This window comes from Phocoena sinus, chromosome 13, assembly GCF_008692025.1.
Source record: "Phocoena sinus isolate mPhoSin1 chromosome 13, mPhoSin1.pri, whole genome shotgun sequence".
NCBI lineage: Eukaryota > Metazoa > Chordata > Mammalia > Artiodactyla > Phocoenidae > Phocoena > Phocoena sinus.
Window position 1 is genome coordinate 60743225 of NC_045775.1, and position 18194 is coordinate 60761418.

At 43.3% G+C, this 18194-nt stretch overlaps 1 protein-coding gene across 3 annotated transcripts in view; it reads right to left on the bottom strand.

The window, feature by feature from the left end:
* The window catches only part of PAIP2B (poly(A) binding protein interacting protein 2B), a 45915-nt gene that overhangs the window by 17043 nt on the left and 10678 nt on the right, over nt 1–18194 (bottom strand). The window contains exon 2 of one of the 3 annotated variants that reach the window (XM_032652447.1): nt 5442–6100. The exons of the other annotated variants lie outside the window; for them this stretch is intronic. Within the exon in view, the coding sequence (XP_032508338.1) occupies nt 5474–6061 (588 nt within the window). The 5' untranslated portion in view covers nt 6062–6100 and the 3' untranslated portion in view covers nt 5442–5473. Of the gene's footprint in view, nt 1–5441; nt 6101–18194 lie in introns of those variants that run through there. 3 annotated transcript variants of the gene reach the window in all.

Below are 18194 nucleotides of genomic sequence, written 5' to 3' on the forward strand. Positions count from 1 at the left end.
ATTTTGGATATCATCCCTAAAAGCAATAAAAGACATTAAAGAGTGTTCTCAGTAGCAGAGTGACGACTCAATTCATATTTTGAGATCACTCAGGCTGCCACATGGAAAATGGATTGGAGAGACTGAGAGTGGATAATTGGAGACCAGTAAGGCAGCTAATGCACTAATCCAGAAGAAAAAAAAAAAAAAAAAGAGGTAGCTACTTGGACTAAAATAATGGCAGTAAGAAGAGAGTAGGTAGATTCCAAAATTATTTTAGGTTGTTCTGGTGAGGAACTGGATGTGGGGAGACAGGGTGAGGGAAATATCAAGGATAACTTTGGCACAAGCAACTGGGTGGGTGGTAATGTTACTCACTGAGCTAAGGAACTCTGTGGGAAGGGCAAATTTTTCTTGGGTGGTTATGGGGAGTCGAGGTATAAAGGGCGATGAGTTCTATTTTGGACACATTAAATGTGTAATGCCTCTGAAACACTCAAATGGTGACACAGGTAGGTTGTTTATATGCATCAGTAGGTGAGGTATGGCTAAATATAGAAATTTGGACTAGTTGTTTACATAAATGATAACAGAAGTCATGGGACCAGAAGATATTGCCTAGGGAAAAAGGGCAAAGTGAGATGAGAAGAGGGTCCAAGACCCAGACCTGACAAGTGTGAATATTTTAAAAAGTCAGTTATAGGAGGAGATAGTATAGAAAAGGAGACAGAGAAGGAAACCAGAAGAGTGTGCCATCACAGAAATCAAGGGAGGACAGAACCCCCGTGTAGTGAGTTGAATGGTAGCTCCCCAAAAGATATGTTCATATCCTAATCCCTAGAACCTGTGAAGGCTACATTGTTTAGAATAGGGGTCTTTGCGGATGCAACTAAATTAAGGACCTTGAGATAAGTAGATCATTCTGGATTATCCCAGAAGGCCCTAAATCCAATGATGTGTCCTTATAAGAGAAAAGCAGAGGGAGATTTGAGACAGAGAGAAGGTGGCAGTGTGACCAGGGAGGCAGAGATTGGAGTGATGTGGCCACAAGCCAAGGAATGCCTATAGGCACCAGAAGTTAAAGAGGCAAAGAACAGATTCTCCCCGACAGCCTCCAGAGAGAGAGCCCAGCCCTCCCAACACCTTGGTTTTTGACTTCTGGGCTCCAGAACTGCAAGAGAATAAATTTATGATGTTTTAAGCCACCAGTTTGTGGTAATCTGTTACACAGGGGACTGACACACCCAGTAAGGCAGGTGTGTTGAAGGCTGATGCAAGGTCAAAAGGAAGGCTGAAGAGTGTTCACAGAATTTAGGACCATGGAGGTCTCTGATGACCTTAATGAAAGCAGTATCCATAAAGAGAAATGAGGGAGAAAGTCAAATGGATGAGGTATGAATTACAGGGACAGAAAGTATTAGATACTCTCTCAAGGAGGCCAGCTGCCAAGGAAAGGAATAGGAATGAACAGGAACTGGAGGGGTGAGAGGTCCCTGGAAACTTTAAAGACTGGACAGTCTAGAACATGTTTAAATGTTCACAGAAAGAAGCTAGTAGAGACAGAGAGGCTACAAATAAAGGAGAAGGAAGGAATAACTGATAGTCTAGGGCATCGGAAGGTAGGAAGGGATACTTCCCTACCTTATTTTATCCTTCCAAAACTCTTGAGAGGTAAATAGGCCGTAGCAAAAGCACTGAGTTCACTGAAACACTTCAAGGTTGAATTAACTGTTTGTGATCACACGATCAATAAATGGTGATGCAGGGAATTCAACACACATCTTCTCTGTCCTCCTTTCCTCCTTCCCTCCTTCCCACTTGCTGACTCTATTCCAGCCACATTATTTACTAACTCTTCCCTGAGGACACTGGCATCCTTCCTCTGGGCCTTGCAGAGGTTATTCCCATGATCTGGAATGCTTTTCCCTCAGATGTCTGACTCATCTGCCTCCCTCTAGACTGTTCAAATTCCACCTTCCCAGTAAGACTTATCCTGTCTACCGTTTAAGTTGAAAGACTTGCTTCTCTCTGCCCACAATCTCAACTCACCATATACTGCTTAATCTCCACAGCATTTATTACTGGCTAACCTACCAGATAATTTACATGGGTTTCTGTTCTCCCCTCCAACTGGAAGACAGGCTGCATAGACTCAGGAATTTTGCCATTATTAAACCTAGTGGAGGCCCAGCAGAACTCTAGGGTCAGCCAGAACTGGGCACAATTATAACTCTTGTGATTTGATATTTCAGCGGTTTAGCTCAGAGCCAAGCCGGTTATTAAAGAGGATCTTTTCTGCTATTTTAAGCAGCATGGTAAATTTGAGGTAAACTTAAATTTTCAATAATTACAGAGCAGGTATGAACTCTTCCTTTGTTTCTCCAGACACATGAACCTGGATGCCAAATCCATCCTCTCTGGGTGGAGTGGGAATGTATGAAGATGACTGGCCTAAGTCTCAACTGAATAAAAAGATGCCCCGAAAGACATTTAAACATTTTCAAAAACTAAAATCTTAAAGTGTGGTTCCTTATCACACATCAGGGATTATCTAGCCTCCAGTGTGGTCGGAGTGGTGAGGGGACAGAGAGACATATAGAGAAGCCAGGGTGAGTCACCCCATCTCTCCCTCCTCTGGACCTTAGTTCCTCCTGATTGTCACTTGTTACACTGAGAACAGATTTCAGGACTCAAGCATATGCAGCCATAACGTGTGCCTAATTCCACATCCCAGTCACTGGGACACAAAATTTGGGGGCCTTAAGTCTGGCTCACACATCAACACTCACATATGTCAGTTCTTCCTCTACAGCTGAGTCAGTGAGTAAAAACACATAAACAGAAGCAGATTAATACGAACAAGATTTTATTGACATATATATACATATGTACATAAAGCTGGGAAAGAGAAGGGCCCACTGGGGCAAATGCATAGGGGGAGAGAAAGCATCTGAAAGCAGCAGTGGGCATCCTGCCAGTTCCAAGTCTAGGGAAAACTGGCTGGGAGCTTGGGCGGCTAAGTTAACAGTCAAACCAGGGATGGCACAGTGGATGATACAGGCAGCTCTCTTCCATTCTCCTAACTGGAACTTCTCAAGTCTGGTGTAGTCCTGAAGTAGGCTCATATGCTCCTCACCCTCCAACACACGCACGCACACACACACACACGCACGCAGGTACACACGCGCGCGCGCGCACACACACACACGCCACACCCCTGAGGTGTGGTCCTCTGGCTTGCTGTAGGAAGAGAAGAGGTTAAGTTTCACCTAAAGGGGCTGAGCCGCTTTCCAGTGAGGCAAAGTCCATTCATGGTTACACAGTTTGCAGAATAAGATCTGCTCTTCATTTGTTGAGTTTCTTCACAGAAGAAAGGAATTAGCTGATGGCTCCTATGAAGCCCTGGGCAGGTTATGAGGCTGCCAGACTCCTATGAGCACAGGCACAGCTGCCCTGACCAGGAGCCTCCAAACACAATGCTGGCTCGTCTAAGTCAGAGGGCTGTCCTGACTTGGGGACCCCAGTGTTCTGAGAGTAGAGGTTCCTCTCTAAATATGGATGGTGCTATACCCCACGGCGCCACCTGGGTTTTGGCTGGGGGGGGGGCAGGTGCTTTGTATGAATGTGGCACCAGAAGTGTATCCAGTCACAGCAGGTGTGGTACTGTCCCCCATCGCCCACCCCATTCTCTGCACAGATGGGTTCCAAGTCTGATGGCAGTTATTGACACAGGGCCTCCGGGCACCCGTGAGATGTGCCCTCCATCCTCACCACCTGTGTATTGGCCAGGTGGGCCCCAGTTGTAAGCGGGAATACCAGGTCCTCCAATCATGGGCATGATGTTGTGCCCTCCTAGACGACCACCACCTGGATTGTGGGCAGGTGGGCCCCTTGTGCTCGGAAATAAGGTAGAACTAGAAGTGTGTTGAAACCCATGGGTGGTACCCACACTTGCAACTCCAACAGATGTGGTGTGTTCTGATGGAAGGTGGAAACTGACACGTCCCTTGACACAGATTTCTTCTCCTTGGTGATGGAACTTTTAAATGTAGATTTTCTACATCCAGATGGGCCCTGGGTGCAGTGATGGAAAGTGGCCTCCAGTCGTGCAGATGGTGTTATCCCCTGCCATCACCATACCATCTGTATTCCGCCCAGGTAGGCCCCAGGTATTTGGACTTAAGGTGGAATCAGGTATGCTCCCAAATGCTGGGATGGTGTCTGTCCCTCCTACTGCAGCAGCCTTGCCGTGGTCAGGTAGATCGCAGGTTGTCTGGCCCAAAGGAGGAACAGAAGCAGTGCTGGGTGCCCCACTTAGTCCTGCCCCAAAGTTAAGTGGTCTGGATGCCTCTGAATGAGCGAGGCCTGGGGCTGACACACTGACTCCAAGGCTCCCACCAGCTGTAGGGGCTGCAGGTCCCATGAACAGTAGGCCCGGTGTGGTATCGGCAAAGAGCGAGCTACTGTCCCCAGTACTGGGCATCCTGGTGGCAACTCCAAAGCCAGCAGTAATGGATACAGCCCTGGGGAGAATGCCTGGGTTGTCGCCAAAGGCCGGCTGCGTGTTGCTGGTGGTGGCGAATAGGGAAGCTGGCAAAGCTGACTGCATGATGCTGACTCGCAGTGGCTGGGCTGTGGGAGAGGTTAGGACTTTATCTTGTGCTGGGTTTACTGGGTTTCCCAATAGAAAATAATCGTTAGGCCTCTGCCCATCGTTGGCCCCAAATGTGGCCTGAGACGGGAGACCTGGGTCCAAGAGAAGCTTGAAGTGTTGGTCTGTCTGTTGGCCGATGCTGCAGGTAAATGAGTCAAGGCTTGGGCTGAGGCATTGCTACCACTGGGTGGTGTGTTCTCCGCAATAGGAACAGCCGTGTGAAATGCGTATTGGTTCTACCTGGAGACAGGGGCACACTGGAAAATGACAGCCTAAGAAGGAGGTGTGGTGTCCATAGTTTCGGTGTCAGAGGTGCTGCCTGCTGAAGCACCGATCTCTGCTGCCCATAGAGGTCCCAAATATGGGCTGAGGGTTGGTTTGGGGGCCAAAGGGATGGTTAAAAATTGAGGTGGCGCAGGGGACCATCGGCACAGGTCGGGTGATGGACACTGGTACCCCTGCAGGGTGCCTCTGCTCCACCCTGAAACCTGGGAGAGACCTAAAAATGACAGCTTGGGAAGGGGCAGTAGTGTCCATGTCAGTGACATCAGGGTCTACAGTAGGCTGGAAGGTCAAACTTCTAGATGCCGTGACCATGCTGGTGGAAGGGATTGCCAGAGAAGTCATGGGCTGCCCAGTTAAAACAGGGGCATTGATGGTAGGGACTGGAAGAGAAGGGGTAGAATCTACAAAACTGGGTGTTGGGGGTTCCTTTTCATGGGACGGTGGCTGAACCTTCCTTATATTATTCAGGATATTGTTCCACTGACACTCAGTGTTCTTCTCCAAGGTGCCTGGGTTTTCGGCAAGAGCTAAGCACGGAAGCTTAGGAGGAGGGGGTCACTCACCTTGATCCCTTGTCAGTGGTAGGGGCGACCTCAGCCCTGGTGGGGGCGACCTCAGCCCCAGCATCAGCAGAAAAAACGGCAGGGGAATCTTCCACTTGCAGGGCCTACTGCTGGTAGATACCAGGGAAGGGGAGCTTCTTGATGGGACGTCTGAAGATTTTTCACGCTGCAGCTCCTTCCCAGACATCAGTGAGCCTGGTGAGCTGGGCCGGTGGTCTTCACCCAGCACTTCTTTTGTTGGCCTCTCCAGCAGCAGGGAGCAGCGTGCGGCTGGGACAGAGGACACCATGGCATGGGACTCAGGCTTCCAAGGAGGCAGGACATCTCCAGGATCTCCATCTGAGCAGATGACATGGCTTTCTGAGGAGAAGCTCACTGGAGACATCTGGGCGTTCTCACTCAAGTTGTCTTCTGGGTGCTCGGGAAGGAGGTCCAGAGGCTCAGGATCGCACTTGAGGGAAGTGAGGACTCCACTGGTCTCCTGGGGCCTAGATGTCAATGGTATATCCCCATTGTTACGGTGGCCCCTCTTCCGATCGTCCTCTCCTTCGGTCTCTGGGTGATCCTCCATCTTTGCCATGCCTCTTCGGGGTTCTTCTTGGACCTTCACCTTACTCTCCTTTGGGCAAGGAAGTGGAAGGTGACTGGATGGTACCTAGCCATCTGGATGGCTTCCTAACCTTGACTACCTGCTCAGGTGGTGAATGCAGGAGGGTAAATTTGCGCCCCAGTGGAGGAATCTTGATGGCTGAGTGGCCGAACCTGATGGAATTATGAGCAGACAACACGGGCTTCTTCGGCAAGTCCCTCCAGTTCACCAAGGGAAGAATCCCCAGACAGGAGTACCTGGCCTGCTGGATGGGATACTGCCTTTTTGGTGCGATGTAAAAGCCAGGCGATAAAGGCACTTGGTCCTGTGGGACAGCCTGCGACCAGGGCAGAAGGCAGGCACTGGAGCAGGGTGGTCCCGGTCAGATATGGCTGCCTCCTGGGAGGGCAAAACCAGCGGGTGACAGCCCACCGGGGCCCGCAGAGGGGCCAGCGGCGGTGGAGCCAGGTACGAAATGTACAAATTGCCCATGTAGAAGCGGTTGTGCGCCAAGCAATCCGAGAATAGAGTGTGAAACTCGGAGAGCTTCTCCCTAGCTTCTTACTCCTCTCGATGTCTAGCATGCACTGGACGCTGGATGGCTCAACCTGGCGCTGTGACATGTCCATTTTACCTGTCACAGAGAAAGGGCGGGTGGGGCAGGGGTGGGGCGGGGGTGCGCACGCAAGCCCAGCCCGTGGAGAAACCCAGCCCAAGGGCAAAAAGCGGGGCCCCAGAGCCCGACCCCTTCTGGACTTTCTAGCGGCTGGGACTTCTCGCTGTGGGTGGCAGGGGTTTGGCACCGGATGGGCCACCATGCGGAGACTGTTCAGGACTGTGGAAGCCTTCTCCTCCAGAGCTCACCCTGCCTGGGCACCAGCTCTGCAGGCCCCTCAACCCTGCCTATGTATCGGCCAGCCCTTCCCCGCAACGGGGCCCAGAGGCCAGAGCCTGCTCAGAGCTGAGTGCAGGAGGCACCCAGAGCTTGCCAGGCTGTGGCCTGCCTCCTCCAGGGACCTCCCCAGCTTCTCTGAGAGGCCTGGAGACAGGAGCGCCTTCTCCAGGCTGCTGAGCTGCCAGCATCACCATGAGCCAGGCAGTGAAGGCTTCTGAGCAGGGGATGCAGAGCCCTGACCCGACTGGATGCTGCACCCCACGATGTCCCTTCCTGGCAGATAGGTTCTTTCTTCTTTATCGAAATTTGGTAAAACATTTAAACCTTCAACTGTTTTTCAGCGTATACAGATGGCAGTGGCTTAGCCGGGATTTGAACCAAGCCTGTGTGATTCCAGAGCTCGTGCTCTGGACTGTGGTGCCTCCTTATCATACATGCCTCATGTGTTACTTTTTTTTTTTTCCTTGTAGTCCTTATGGTACTTGGCCCTAAGTGCCATACCTGTAATGAACACATACACTGCAACAAGAGAAGCCACCACAATGAGAAGCCCACACACCGCAATGAAGAGTAGTCCCCACTTGCTGCAACCAGAGAAAAGCCTGTGCGCAGCAACAAAGACCCAAGGCAGCCATAAATAAATAAAATACATTAAAAAAAATAAAAGCAGCAAGGGCAAAGCAATGAGTTACATACAAGGGAACTCCCATAAGGATGTCAGCTGACTTTTCAGCAGAAACTCTACAGACCAGAAAGGAGTGGCACAATATATTTAAAGTGATGAAAGGGAAAAACCTACAACCAAGAATACATCACCTGGCAAGGCTTTCACTTGATGGAGAGATCAAAAGTTTCACAGAGAAGCAAAAGCTAAAAGATTTCAGCACCACCAAACCAGCTTTACAAGAAATGTTAAAGGGACTTCTCTAAGCAAAAAAGATCACAACTAGAAGCATAAAAATTATGAAAGGAAAAAGCTCATTGATAAAGTTAAATATACAGTAAAGGTAGTAAATTAACCACACACAGAGCTAGTAGGAAGATTAAAAAACAAAATTAGTAAAAGTATCTATATCTGCAATAAGCAGTTAAAGGATTCACAAAACAAAAGATGTAAAATATGATGACAAAAACAGTAATTGTGAGGGGAAGGGAGTAAAAATGCAGAGTTGTTAAAATGCGTTTGAAATTAAGAGATCAACAGCTTAAAATAAATATATAGGGCTTCCCTGGTGGCACAGTGGTTGAGAGTCTGCCTGCCGATGCAGGGGACATGGGTTCATGCCCCAGTCGGGGAAGATCCCACATGCCGTGGATAAGCTAGGCCTGTGAGCCATGGCCGCTGAGCCTGCGTGTCCGGAGCCTGTGCTCCACAACGGGAGAGGCCACAACAGTGAGAGGCCCGCATACCGAAAATAAATAAATAAATAAATAAATAAATATTGCTATAGATAAACCTCATTGTAACCACACCCAAAAACCTATCATTGTAACCACAACGCCAAAACCTATAATAGATACACACACAAGAAAGAGAAAGACTCCAAATATAACACTAAAGATCGTCATCAAATCACAAGGGAAGAGAACAATACAGGAATAAAAAAGAACTACAAAAACAATTAACAAAATGACAACGAATACATACCTATCAATAATTACTTTAAATGTAAAGAGACTATAGGCGCCAATCAAAAGACACAGAGTGGCTGAATGGATACAAAAACAAGACCTATATTTATGCTGCCTACAAGAGACTCACTTCGCATCTAAAGAGACACACAGACTGAAAGGAAAGGGATGGAAAAAGGTATTCCATGCAAATGGAAATAAGAAAGCTGGGGTAGCAATACTTATACCAGACAAAACAGACTTTAAAACAAAGACTGTAACAAGAGACAAAGAAGGATATTACACAGTGATCAAGGGATCAATCCAAGAAGAAGATATAACAAATATAAATATATATGTACCCAACATAGGAGCACCTAAATACATACAGCAAATATTAACAGATATAAAGGGAGAAATCAACAGTAATGCAATAAGAGTAGGGGACTTCACCACCCCACTTACATCAATGGACAGATCACCCAGAGAGAAAACCAATAAGGAAACATTGGCCATAAATGACACATTAGATCAACTGGACTTATTAACAGATATACATAGAACATTCCATCCAAAAGCAGCAGAATACACATTCTTTTCAAGTGCACAGGGAACATCCTCCAGGATAGATCACATGCTAAGTCACGAAACAAGCCTCAGTAAAATCAAGAAAATTGAAATTATATCAAGCATTTTTCCAACCACAACGCTATGAGACCAGTAAGTCAACTACAAGAAAAAAACTGCATAAAACACAAACATGTGGAGGATAAATAATATGCTACTAAACAACCAATGGATCACTGAAAAAATCAAAGAAGAAATTTAAAAAATACCTGGAGACAAATGAAAACAAGAACACAATGATCCAGAATCTATGGGATGCAGCACAAACAGGTAAGTTTATAGTGATATAAGCCAACCTCAGGAAATAAGAAAAAAATCTCAAATAAACAACCTAAACTTACACTAGAGGAACTAGAAAAAGAAGAACAAAATCCAAAGTTAGTAGAAGGAAAGACATCATAAAGATCAGAGTAGAAATAAATGAAATAGAGACAAAAAAAGAAAAGAAAAAGAAAAAAAAAGAAAAGATCAAGGAAACTAAGAACTGGTTCTTTGAAAAGATAAATAAAATCAATAAACCTTTAGCCAGACTCATCACGAAAAAAAAGAGGGCCCAAATAAATAAAATCAGAAATGGAAAAGGAGAAGTTACTACCAACACCACAGAAATATAAAGGATCATAAGAGATTACCACAAGCAACTGTATGCAAATAAAATGGTCAACCTAGAAGAAATGGACAAATTCCTAGAGATATACAATCTCCCAAGACTGAACAAGGAAGAAATGGAAAACATGAACAGACTGATTACCAGTACTGAAATTAAATCAGTAACAAAAAAACTCCCAAGCAACAGAAGTCCAGGACTAGACGACTTCACAGGTGATTTCTACCACACATTTACAGAAGAGTTAACACCTTTCCTTCTCAAACTATTCCAAAAAATTGCAGAGGAAGAAATGCTTGCAAACTCCTTCTATGAACCAGCATCGCCCTAATACCAAGAAACCAACAAAGGTACCACAAAAAAATAAAATTACAGGCCAATATCACTGATAAACATAGAGGCAAAAATCCTCAATAAAATATTAGCAAACTGAATCCAACAAAACATTAAAGGGATCATACACCATGATCAAGTGGGATCTATCCCACAGATACAAGGATGGTTCAATATCTGCAAATCAATCAATGTGGTACACCACATTAATTAATAAATTGAAAATAAAAATCATCTGATCATCTCACTAGATGCAGAGAAAGCTTTTGACAAAATTCAACATCCATGTTTAATAAAAACTCTCCACAAAGTGGGTATAGAGGGAACATACTTCAACATAATAAAGGCCACATATAATAAGCCCACAGCTAACACCATATTCAATGGTGAAAAGCTGAAAGCATTTCCTCTAAGATCAGGAACAAGACAGGGATGCCCACTCTTGCCACTTTTATTCAACATAGTATTGGAAGTTCTAGCCATAGCAATTAGATAAAAGGAATCCAAACTGAAAAGGAAGAAGTAAAACTGTCACTATCTTCAGATGACATGATACTATACATAAATAAATCCTAAAGATGTCACCAAAAAACTACCAGAGCTCATCAATGAATTTGGTAAAGTTGGAGAATACAAAATTAATATACAGAAATCTGGTCCATTTCCATACACTAACAACAAACTATCAGAAAGAGAAATTAAGGAAGCAATCTCATTTACAATTGCTTCCAAAAGAATAAAATACCTATGAATAAATCTAAAGGTAAAAGGCTTGTACTTGGAAAACTATAAGACACCAGTGAAAGAAGTTAAAGATGACACAAACAGATGGAAACACATTCCATGTTCATGGATCGGAAGAATTAATATTGTTAAAATGACCATACCATCCAAGGCAATCTATAGATTCAATGCAATCCCTATGAAAATACCAAGAGCATTTTTCACAGAACTAGAATAATTCTAAAATTTGTATGGAAACACAAGAGACCCCAAATAGCCAAAACAATCTTGAGAAAGAAGAGAGCAAGAGGTATCATGCTCTGTGACTTCAGACTATACTACAAAGTCACAGTAATCAAAACAGTATGATACAGGCACAAAAACAGACACATAGATCAATGGAACAGAATGGAGAGCCCCAAAATAAACCCACACACTTATAGTCAATTAATCTATGACAAAGGAGATATGAATACACAATGGGGAAAAGACAGTCTTTTCAATAAGTGGTGCTGGGAAAGCTGTACAGCTACATGTAAAAGAATGAAATTAGGACATTTTCTCATACCATATACAAAAATAAATTCAAAATGGATTAAAGACCTAAATGTAAGACCAGAAAGCATAAGATTGCTAGGAGAAAACATAGGCAGAACACTCTTTGTTGCTGTTGTTGGTTTTTGTTTTGTTTTTTTTGGCCGTGCCACATGGCTGTGGGATTAGTTCCCTGACCAGGGATCGAACCCATGCCTCCTGCGATGGAAACGCGGAGTCTGAACAACTGGACCTCCAGGGAAGTCCTGGCAGAACACTCTTTAACGTAAATTGTAGAAATATTTTTTTGGATCTGTATATAATGGATATATATGGTGGAATACTATTCAGCCATAAAAAAGAATGAAATTTTGCCATTTGCAACAACATGGATGGAGCTGGAGGGCATTATGCTTGGTGAAATAAATCAGACAGAGAAAGATGAATACTGTATGTTATTATTTATATATATGGAATCTAAAAAATAAAACAAATGACTACAACAAAGTAGAAACAGACTCACAGATATAGAGAAGAACTAGTGGTTACCACTGGGGAGAGGGAAGGACGGAGGGGCAAGATAGGGGTAGAGGATTAAGAGGTACAAACCACTATGTATAAAATTGTATAAAATAAATAAGCTACAAGAATATATTTTGCAATACAGGGAATATAGCAACTCTTTTATAATAACTTTAAATAGAGTATAATCTATTAAAATTTTGATTCACTATGTTATATACCTGAAACTAATATAATATTGTTAAGTCAACTACACCTCAATTTTAAAAAATTAAGTGTTCAGAACAGTGCCTTGTATATCGTAAGTAATCAGTGTTAACTTTTATTTGATTGTAATTAATAGTCCCGATTTTACTATTTAACAGCTCACCTCCATAATTATGCATACATGTTTGCCTTTAATCGTGATTGTTGCTAAATTACCCTGTTACTGCTACTTAATGGAGCGCCCAGTTCTCTTCTATTGACTCCAGAGATTTCTCTACTATTCCAATAAGATCGATGTCTGCATTACATTTGTTACCTGTAGATTAATAAAAGAATATTATAGGCTTCACTTTGGAAACAAAGTTGCCTGGTGAGAACTGTGACTGAGTCTGACACTAATCAGAAAATATTTGTCCTTAAGGCACAAGTTGTTTCAGGGTAGGGGTCCGGTAAGTAGATAGACTGTTACAGTTATTTTAGGGCAAGGGTCTAATAAGTATCCTGAGTTTCTGGCAGATGTTCTGGATGACTTCATCAGGTCAAAAGGTCAGATTCCATCCAGGCTGAGATGACACTTCACTAATGGCCTCCCAGCTCCATTTTAAAGAGCTCTCTTAGCAATACTGACTCCATTTTGATTTTCTTTCCACAATGTGGAACATATTTTGCACTAAAGTAATTTATCTGTCTCCTTGTTTTACAAAGTCTTCTTTTTTTTTTTTTTTTTTTTGGCGGTACGCAGGCCTCTCGCTGCTGTGGCCTCTCCCGTTGTGGAGCACAGGCTCTGGACGCACAGGCTCATGGGTCCAGCCACTCCACGGCATGTGGGATCTTCCCGGACGGGGGCACGAACCCACATCCCCTGCATCGGCAGGCGGACTCTCAACCACTGCGCCACCAGGAAAGCCCTACAAAGTCTTCTTTTACTGAGTAAATAAACCCAGCAAATTTTCTCCATCATTTGGTGGAAGATCAAGGTGCAAAGGAGGCAGAATGAGTAGCTCAACATTTTTGGGAGTTGGGGAAAGTACAGGGAGAACAGGTAGGATATGTATATGGAGATTTTAAAAACAAGTTCTGGGTCAGTCTCCAATTAGAATGACCTTATCCCCTGTTTCCACTTCATTTGTTCTCGGAGAAGCTGCACTGCCTTTAAAAGAAAACAAGGAAGTAATCACTCTGCTAAGCATTCCTATACTGACCTCAATACACAAATGTTCCATCCTTTCATTGGATGCAAGAAAAGGGCTTGCAAATAGAATGTTAACACGCTTGTTAAGCAATATGACTTGTTAGGCCTGAGCCAGGGCCCAAAATCTGTATTTTTGCCTATTAACTGCTATAGGTGATTCTGATATACAGAAAGACTAAAGACTGAGAACAATTCCTCTAATACAGTGGCAAACACTACGTGGAATAGTACAAATCCCAATTTCCCTAATTCTTACATCAGTACAGTAGTTCGCAAATTGGTGTTTTACAAAACATCAGTCTTGTGAATGCCCTTTGCAAAAAATTGAAAAAACAAACAAAAAAAAACGGTGGTTTCCAGTGGTTAGGGCTCTGTGCTTCCACTGCAGGGGGCACAGGTTTGATCCCTGGTCAGGGAACTAAGATCCCACATGCCGCAGGGGCATGGCCAAAAAAAAGAATCCATGGCCAAGTAAATTAACTGCTCTGAGAAGTCTTAACTACCAAGCATTTTCCTAATTAATTAATTGCCTTATTTATCTATTCATTACATTTTTATTCTAACAACTCACAAACTTTTAGAAACAATGCCTAGAATGTTGTGTGATATTACTATTATCCTACTGGAAATGTACAAAACAGACATAAAATGCTCTCCATAAAGCATTTAAAGGGACTTTCAAAGGTAGAATCAACACTTCACTACAGTCAGTGGCAAGTTCTACTTCCCCAGGTAAAGTCCATCAATTGTCCTCCCAGGATAACATCAAGTGGTGGTTATCATAGGGACCTTGACTTCTCCATATACAGCTCCAACAAGATATTATATACTATTAACAGAGAAAATATTGCAAACTGAATCTTTAGCAGATAACATTAAAACATTCCTATGGGCAAATTATTACATATGAAATATGTGTAACTTTTCTGAATAACAAAGGAAAGGCTTTTAAATGTCTTAGACTGATCTGAGGACAGTTTAGCTTGTTTTTTAAATGCGTAATAGTATTAGAAATGCCATGGGACTTCCCTGGTAGCACAGTGGTTAAGACTCCGCGCTCCCAATGCAGGGGCCCTGGGTTCGATCCCCGGTCCGGGAACTAGATCCTACATGCACGCTGCAACAAAGGAGCCAGCAAGCCACAATTAAGGACCCCTTGAGCCACAACTAAGGAGCTCACCTGCTGCAACTAAGACCCAATGCAACCAAATAAATAAATATTTTTTAAAAAATTTTTAATTAAGAAAAAAAAAGAAATGCCACTATAGTAACCTAAATACAATCTCTACCTACGGTCTACCCCACCTCCATCACCATTTCACATTTGATTATACCTACATTCGAGTGAGCATTACTTGTTATTTGTTTTGGGAACAGTCCATTTATAACCTTAGACGTTTCTCGAGGACAAGAATCAAGTCTTTTACACTTTCTAATATGCTTTTATGTGCCCACTAGGTCTTCAATAAATAATTTGCTGACAAACTGCCATTTCTAGAATGCTGTATGCTAAATCTCGTTTGCTAGGAAGGGAAGTCCATGCCTTCAGGGGCCTGGATATAGGCTGAGCATTCTTCACTGAGTATCAACAATTATTCCCCACAGCCAGTGACAATATCACTCAGGAATCTGTTTTTGACAGGTTAAATTACTCTTGAGGGGAAAAAAAATTCTAATTCTATTCTTCAAAAATACTTTACATGTTCTTATTTACTACTTGAGTGTTTAATAACACCAGGTGGCTACAACATTCTCTTCACGAGCTGCAGGCTAGGTATAAGATCTTGCCATAGAGGATTATGTAAACTGGAAGAAATCCATACCATGGATCTCAACAAAAGTCACCAAAAAGGACCACATGCTCATTTTATTTGATATATTTCTAGAGAAAAGAATTGTCTTCCACAGCAAAGTGGGGAAAAAGGAGCTAAGTAGTCCAAATACATGTGTAATAAGGTAGAGAAAACTGTATTCACCGGAAGTCTTTTTAGGAAAGGTACCATTCAGGGTGGTAGAAACTCCTTGAAAATTAATTTGGGGTAGAAGGTGAGTCCTTGAGGGGCCAGGGTAAGAGCAGAATTGTTTCATGGGAGAAAGGGAAAGGTTTCCCTGGTTAGTGGGAGCACAGTACTGGAACAAAGTAAAGATGAAAAAAATAAGAGTGATACATTTCAGGTAGTGAAAGGCCTCATACTGTGTAATGTGGACTCTACCCTAAGACATTCAAATTTTGGTAAAACTACTAGGCCCATATAAAGCTTAGGAGCTTGTGGATTTTTTGGTGTGGAAATCATTGATGAGGCAGGATTTGAAGTTTCAGTTGCAACAATGGAACAGAAGCAGATCATGAATTGGGAAAAGGTTTGAAGCAAGCTTATCCAGAACCTCTAAGGCAGTGGTCCCCAACCTTTCTGGCACCAGGGTTTCATGGAAGACAATTTTTTCACGGACTGGGGCGTGTGGTGGGGGGTATGGTCAGGCGGTGATGCGAGCAAATGGGGAGCGGCAGATGAAGCTTCCCCCGCTCACCCTCCGCTCACCTCCTGCTGTGCGGCCTGCTTCCTAACAGGCCGCGGACCGGTACCAGTCTGCCGTCCGGGGTTGGGGACCCCTGCTCTAAGGGAAAGAGAGGCTACCATGGGACAATTAAGTTACACAGAGGAAGCAAGTAATCTACCCAAATACCAGGGGAAAAAGATGAGGATAGAATAACAGCTCTTCCAAGTACTTCACTGACATTCTCTCTTAACCTTCACAGCAATCCTGTTGATATAAATGCTATTATTATCCTGGTTTTTCAGATAAATTCTCTGACATTCAGATATTTGTTAAAGCAAGGTACAACCTAGTGAGTGCCAGAATTGGGGCTTAAGGTTAGGTCTTTCTGTCTCCAAAGCCCATGTTCTTAGCCACTACCCTACACTCTCACTCTTCCCACTTTAGTTCTAGAATGGCTCTGATATAAAACTCTGAATTTTCTCAAATACTACAAATGGGAGTAGGGGAAGCAGGCTGAAGAAAAACGCTATTCAACAAAGGACTAGGTCTTTGGAAGGAAAATACAAATAAGAATACATCACACACTAGTGTGTTAAATCAAAATAAATTATTCCCTACCATAAACATACAAAGCTCCATTTAATTTGAAGCTTGCTGGCACTTTTAGGATGAGAAAGCAGACCTCAAATAGGTCTATCCTATCCCTTATGTACAATTCCAAAATCCAAAAAGCTCTAAAAACTAAAAATTTTCCATACACTTCATGTCAAAACTCAATTGACAGTAAAACTTGGCCTGAACTGATGTGAAGCTATATATCGCCTTAATTTACCTTACTTAGTGTGAACACTCTTGTTTTGCTCAGAAATATTAATGTGTGCAACTAAGGGTTCTGCACCAGACCCCCTCAGGCATTACATATCATACAGAGAAAGGATCTCTCTAAAATCTGAAAATTTCTGAATTCTAAAACTTATCTAGGGCTTCCCTGGTGGTGCAGTGGTTAAGAATCCCCTGCCAATGCAGGGGACACAGGTTCGAGCCCTGGTCCGGGACGATCCCACATGCCATAGAGCAACTAAGCCTGTGCGTTACAACTACTGAGCCTGCGCCCTAGAGCCCGCGAGCCACAACTACTGAAGCCCACGCTGCGCAACAAGATAAGCCAGCACACCACAACAAAAAGTAGCCCCCGCTCGCCGCAACTAGAGAAAGCCTGAGCACAGCAACGAAGACCCAACGCAGCCAAAAATAAATAAAAAATTAAATTAAATTAAAAAAAAAACTTATCTAGCCAAAGATTTTGGACCCTCTACGGACCTGTATTCCAAAGCATTTTAAAAAACAATTTCCAAAAATGAGATCAGAGATACTCAATCTTTAGGATTTCACAGACTAGGAAATTTTCACAAGTATTTTGTGGAGAACATAAGATTGCAATTTGTTTTAACTAAATAAGGGTAATAGAAAACATCCTTATCAACATAATTTTACAAAGGGATATTGTAACATCCAAAAACATAGGAAGGCCTTAATTCAATGCAAAAAACAATTCTTTGTATTAATAAATGCAATTTTATGAAAAACACTATGTGGTCCTAATTTTTTTACTTTTACCATGGCTGGTGAAAATTCACCTAGGACCAGCACTGGTCTGGTCTGAGGCATGGAGCCCAGCTGGCTACATAAAATTACTTCAGGCAGTTGTTAAAAATGCAGCCCCCAGGCTCTGTTCTAGCAGATCATGATTCAGAAGGTCTCAGGGTGGGGCCCCCAAATCTATATTGTGCATTAGAACGCTAGTGGCTTGTTTCTGCTGTGCAACAAGCTTCAGAACCACTGGCCTGGTCTGTAGGCTCTAGTCCTACTCTCCTTTTTCTCCTCCTAATTCTCCTCCGTGGGGGTGGGAGCAAAACAGGAATGTTTCCAATTAGGGAGTCTGCCCAACCTGCTGTGTATGACACCAGTTATTCCTCCAACAGTTGATGTTGAACCAGCTGGTTAACTTTAAAACCCAGGGTGTCAGCAGTGGAACAAAAGAAATTAGGTAGCAGACAAGTGAGAGAAACTTGTTGAAGCAAAATTCCTTCATGAAAAGCTGTGGCTTCCAGAGCTGAGGCCTAAGTTCAGCACAGGTATCTTTGTCTTAGTTAAAATAGTAACAATAATAACCATTAAAAATATATATATGTGTATGTATGTCTATTTTATGTGTGTGTGTGTGTGTGTGTGTAAATGTGTGTGTATATCTATCTATTCCTTCATAGCTGTCTCCTGTATCCAGCTTCTGTGCCAGCTATGATTTTGGCCTTCATTTTTCATCTTCAGAGGGATTATAAGAATTACTAGTATTACCTCAAATGATATGATGACA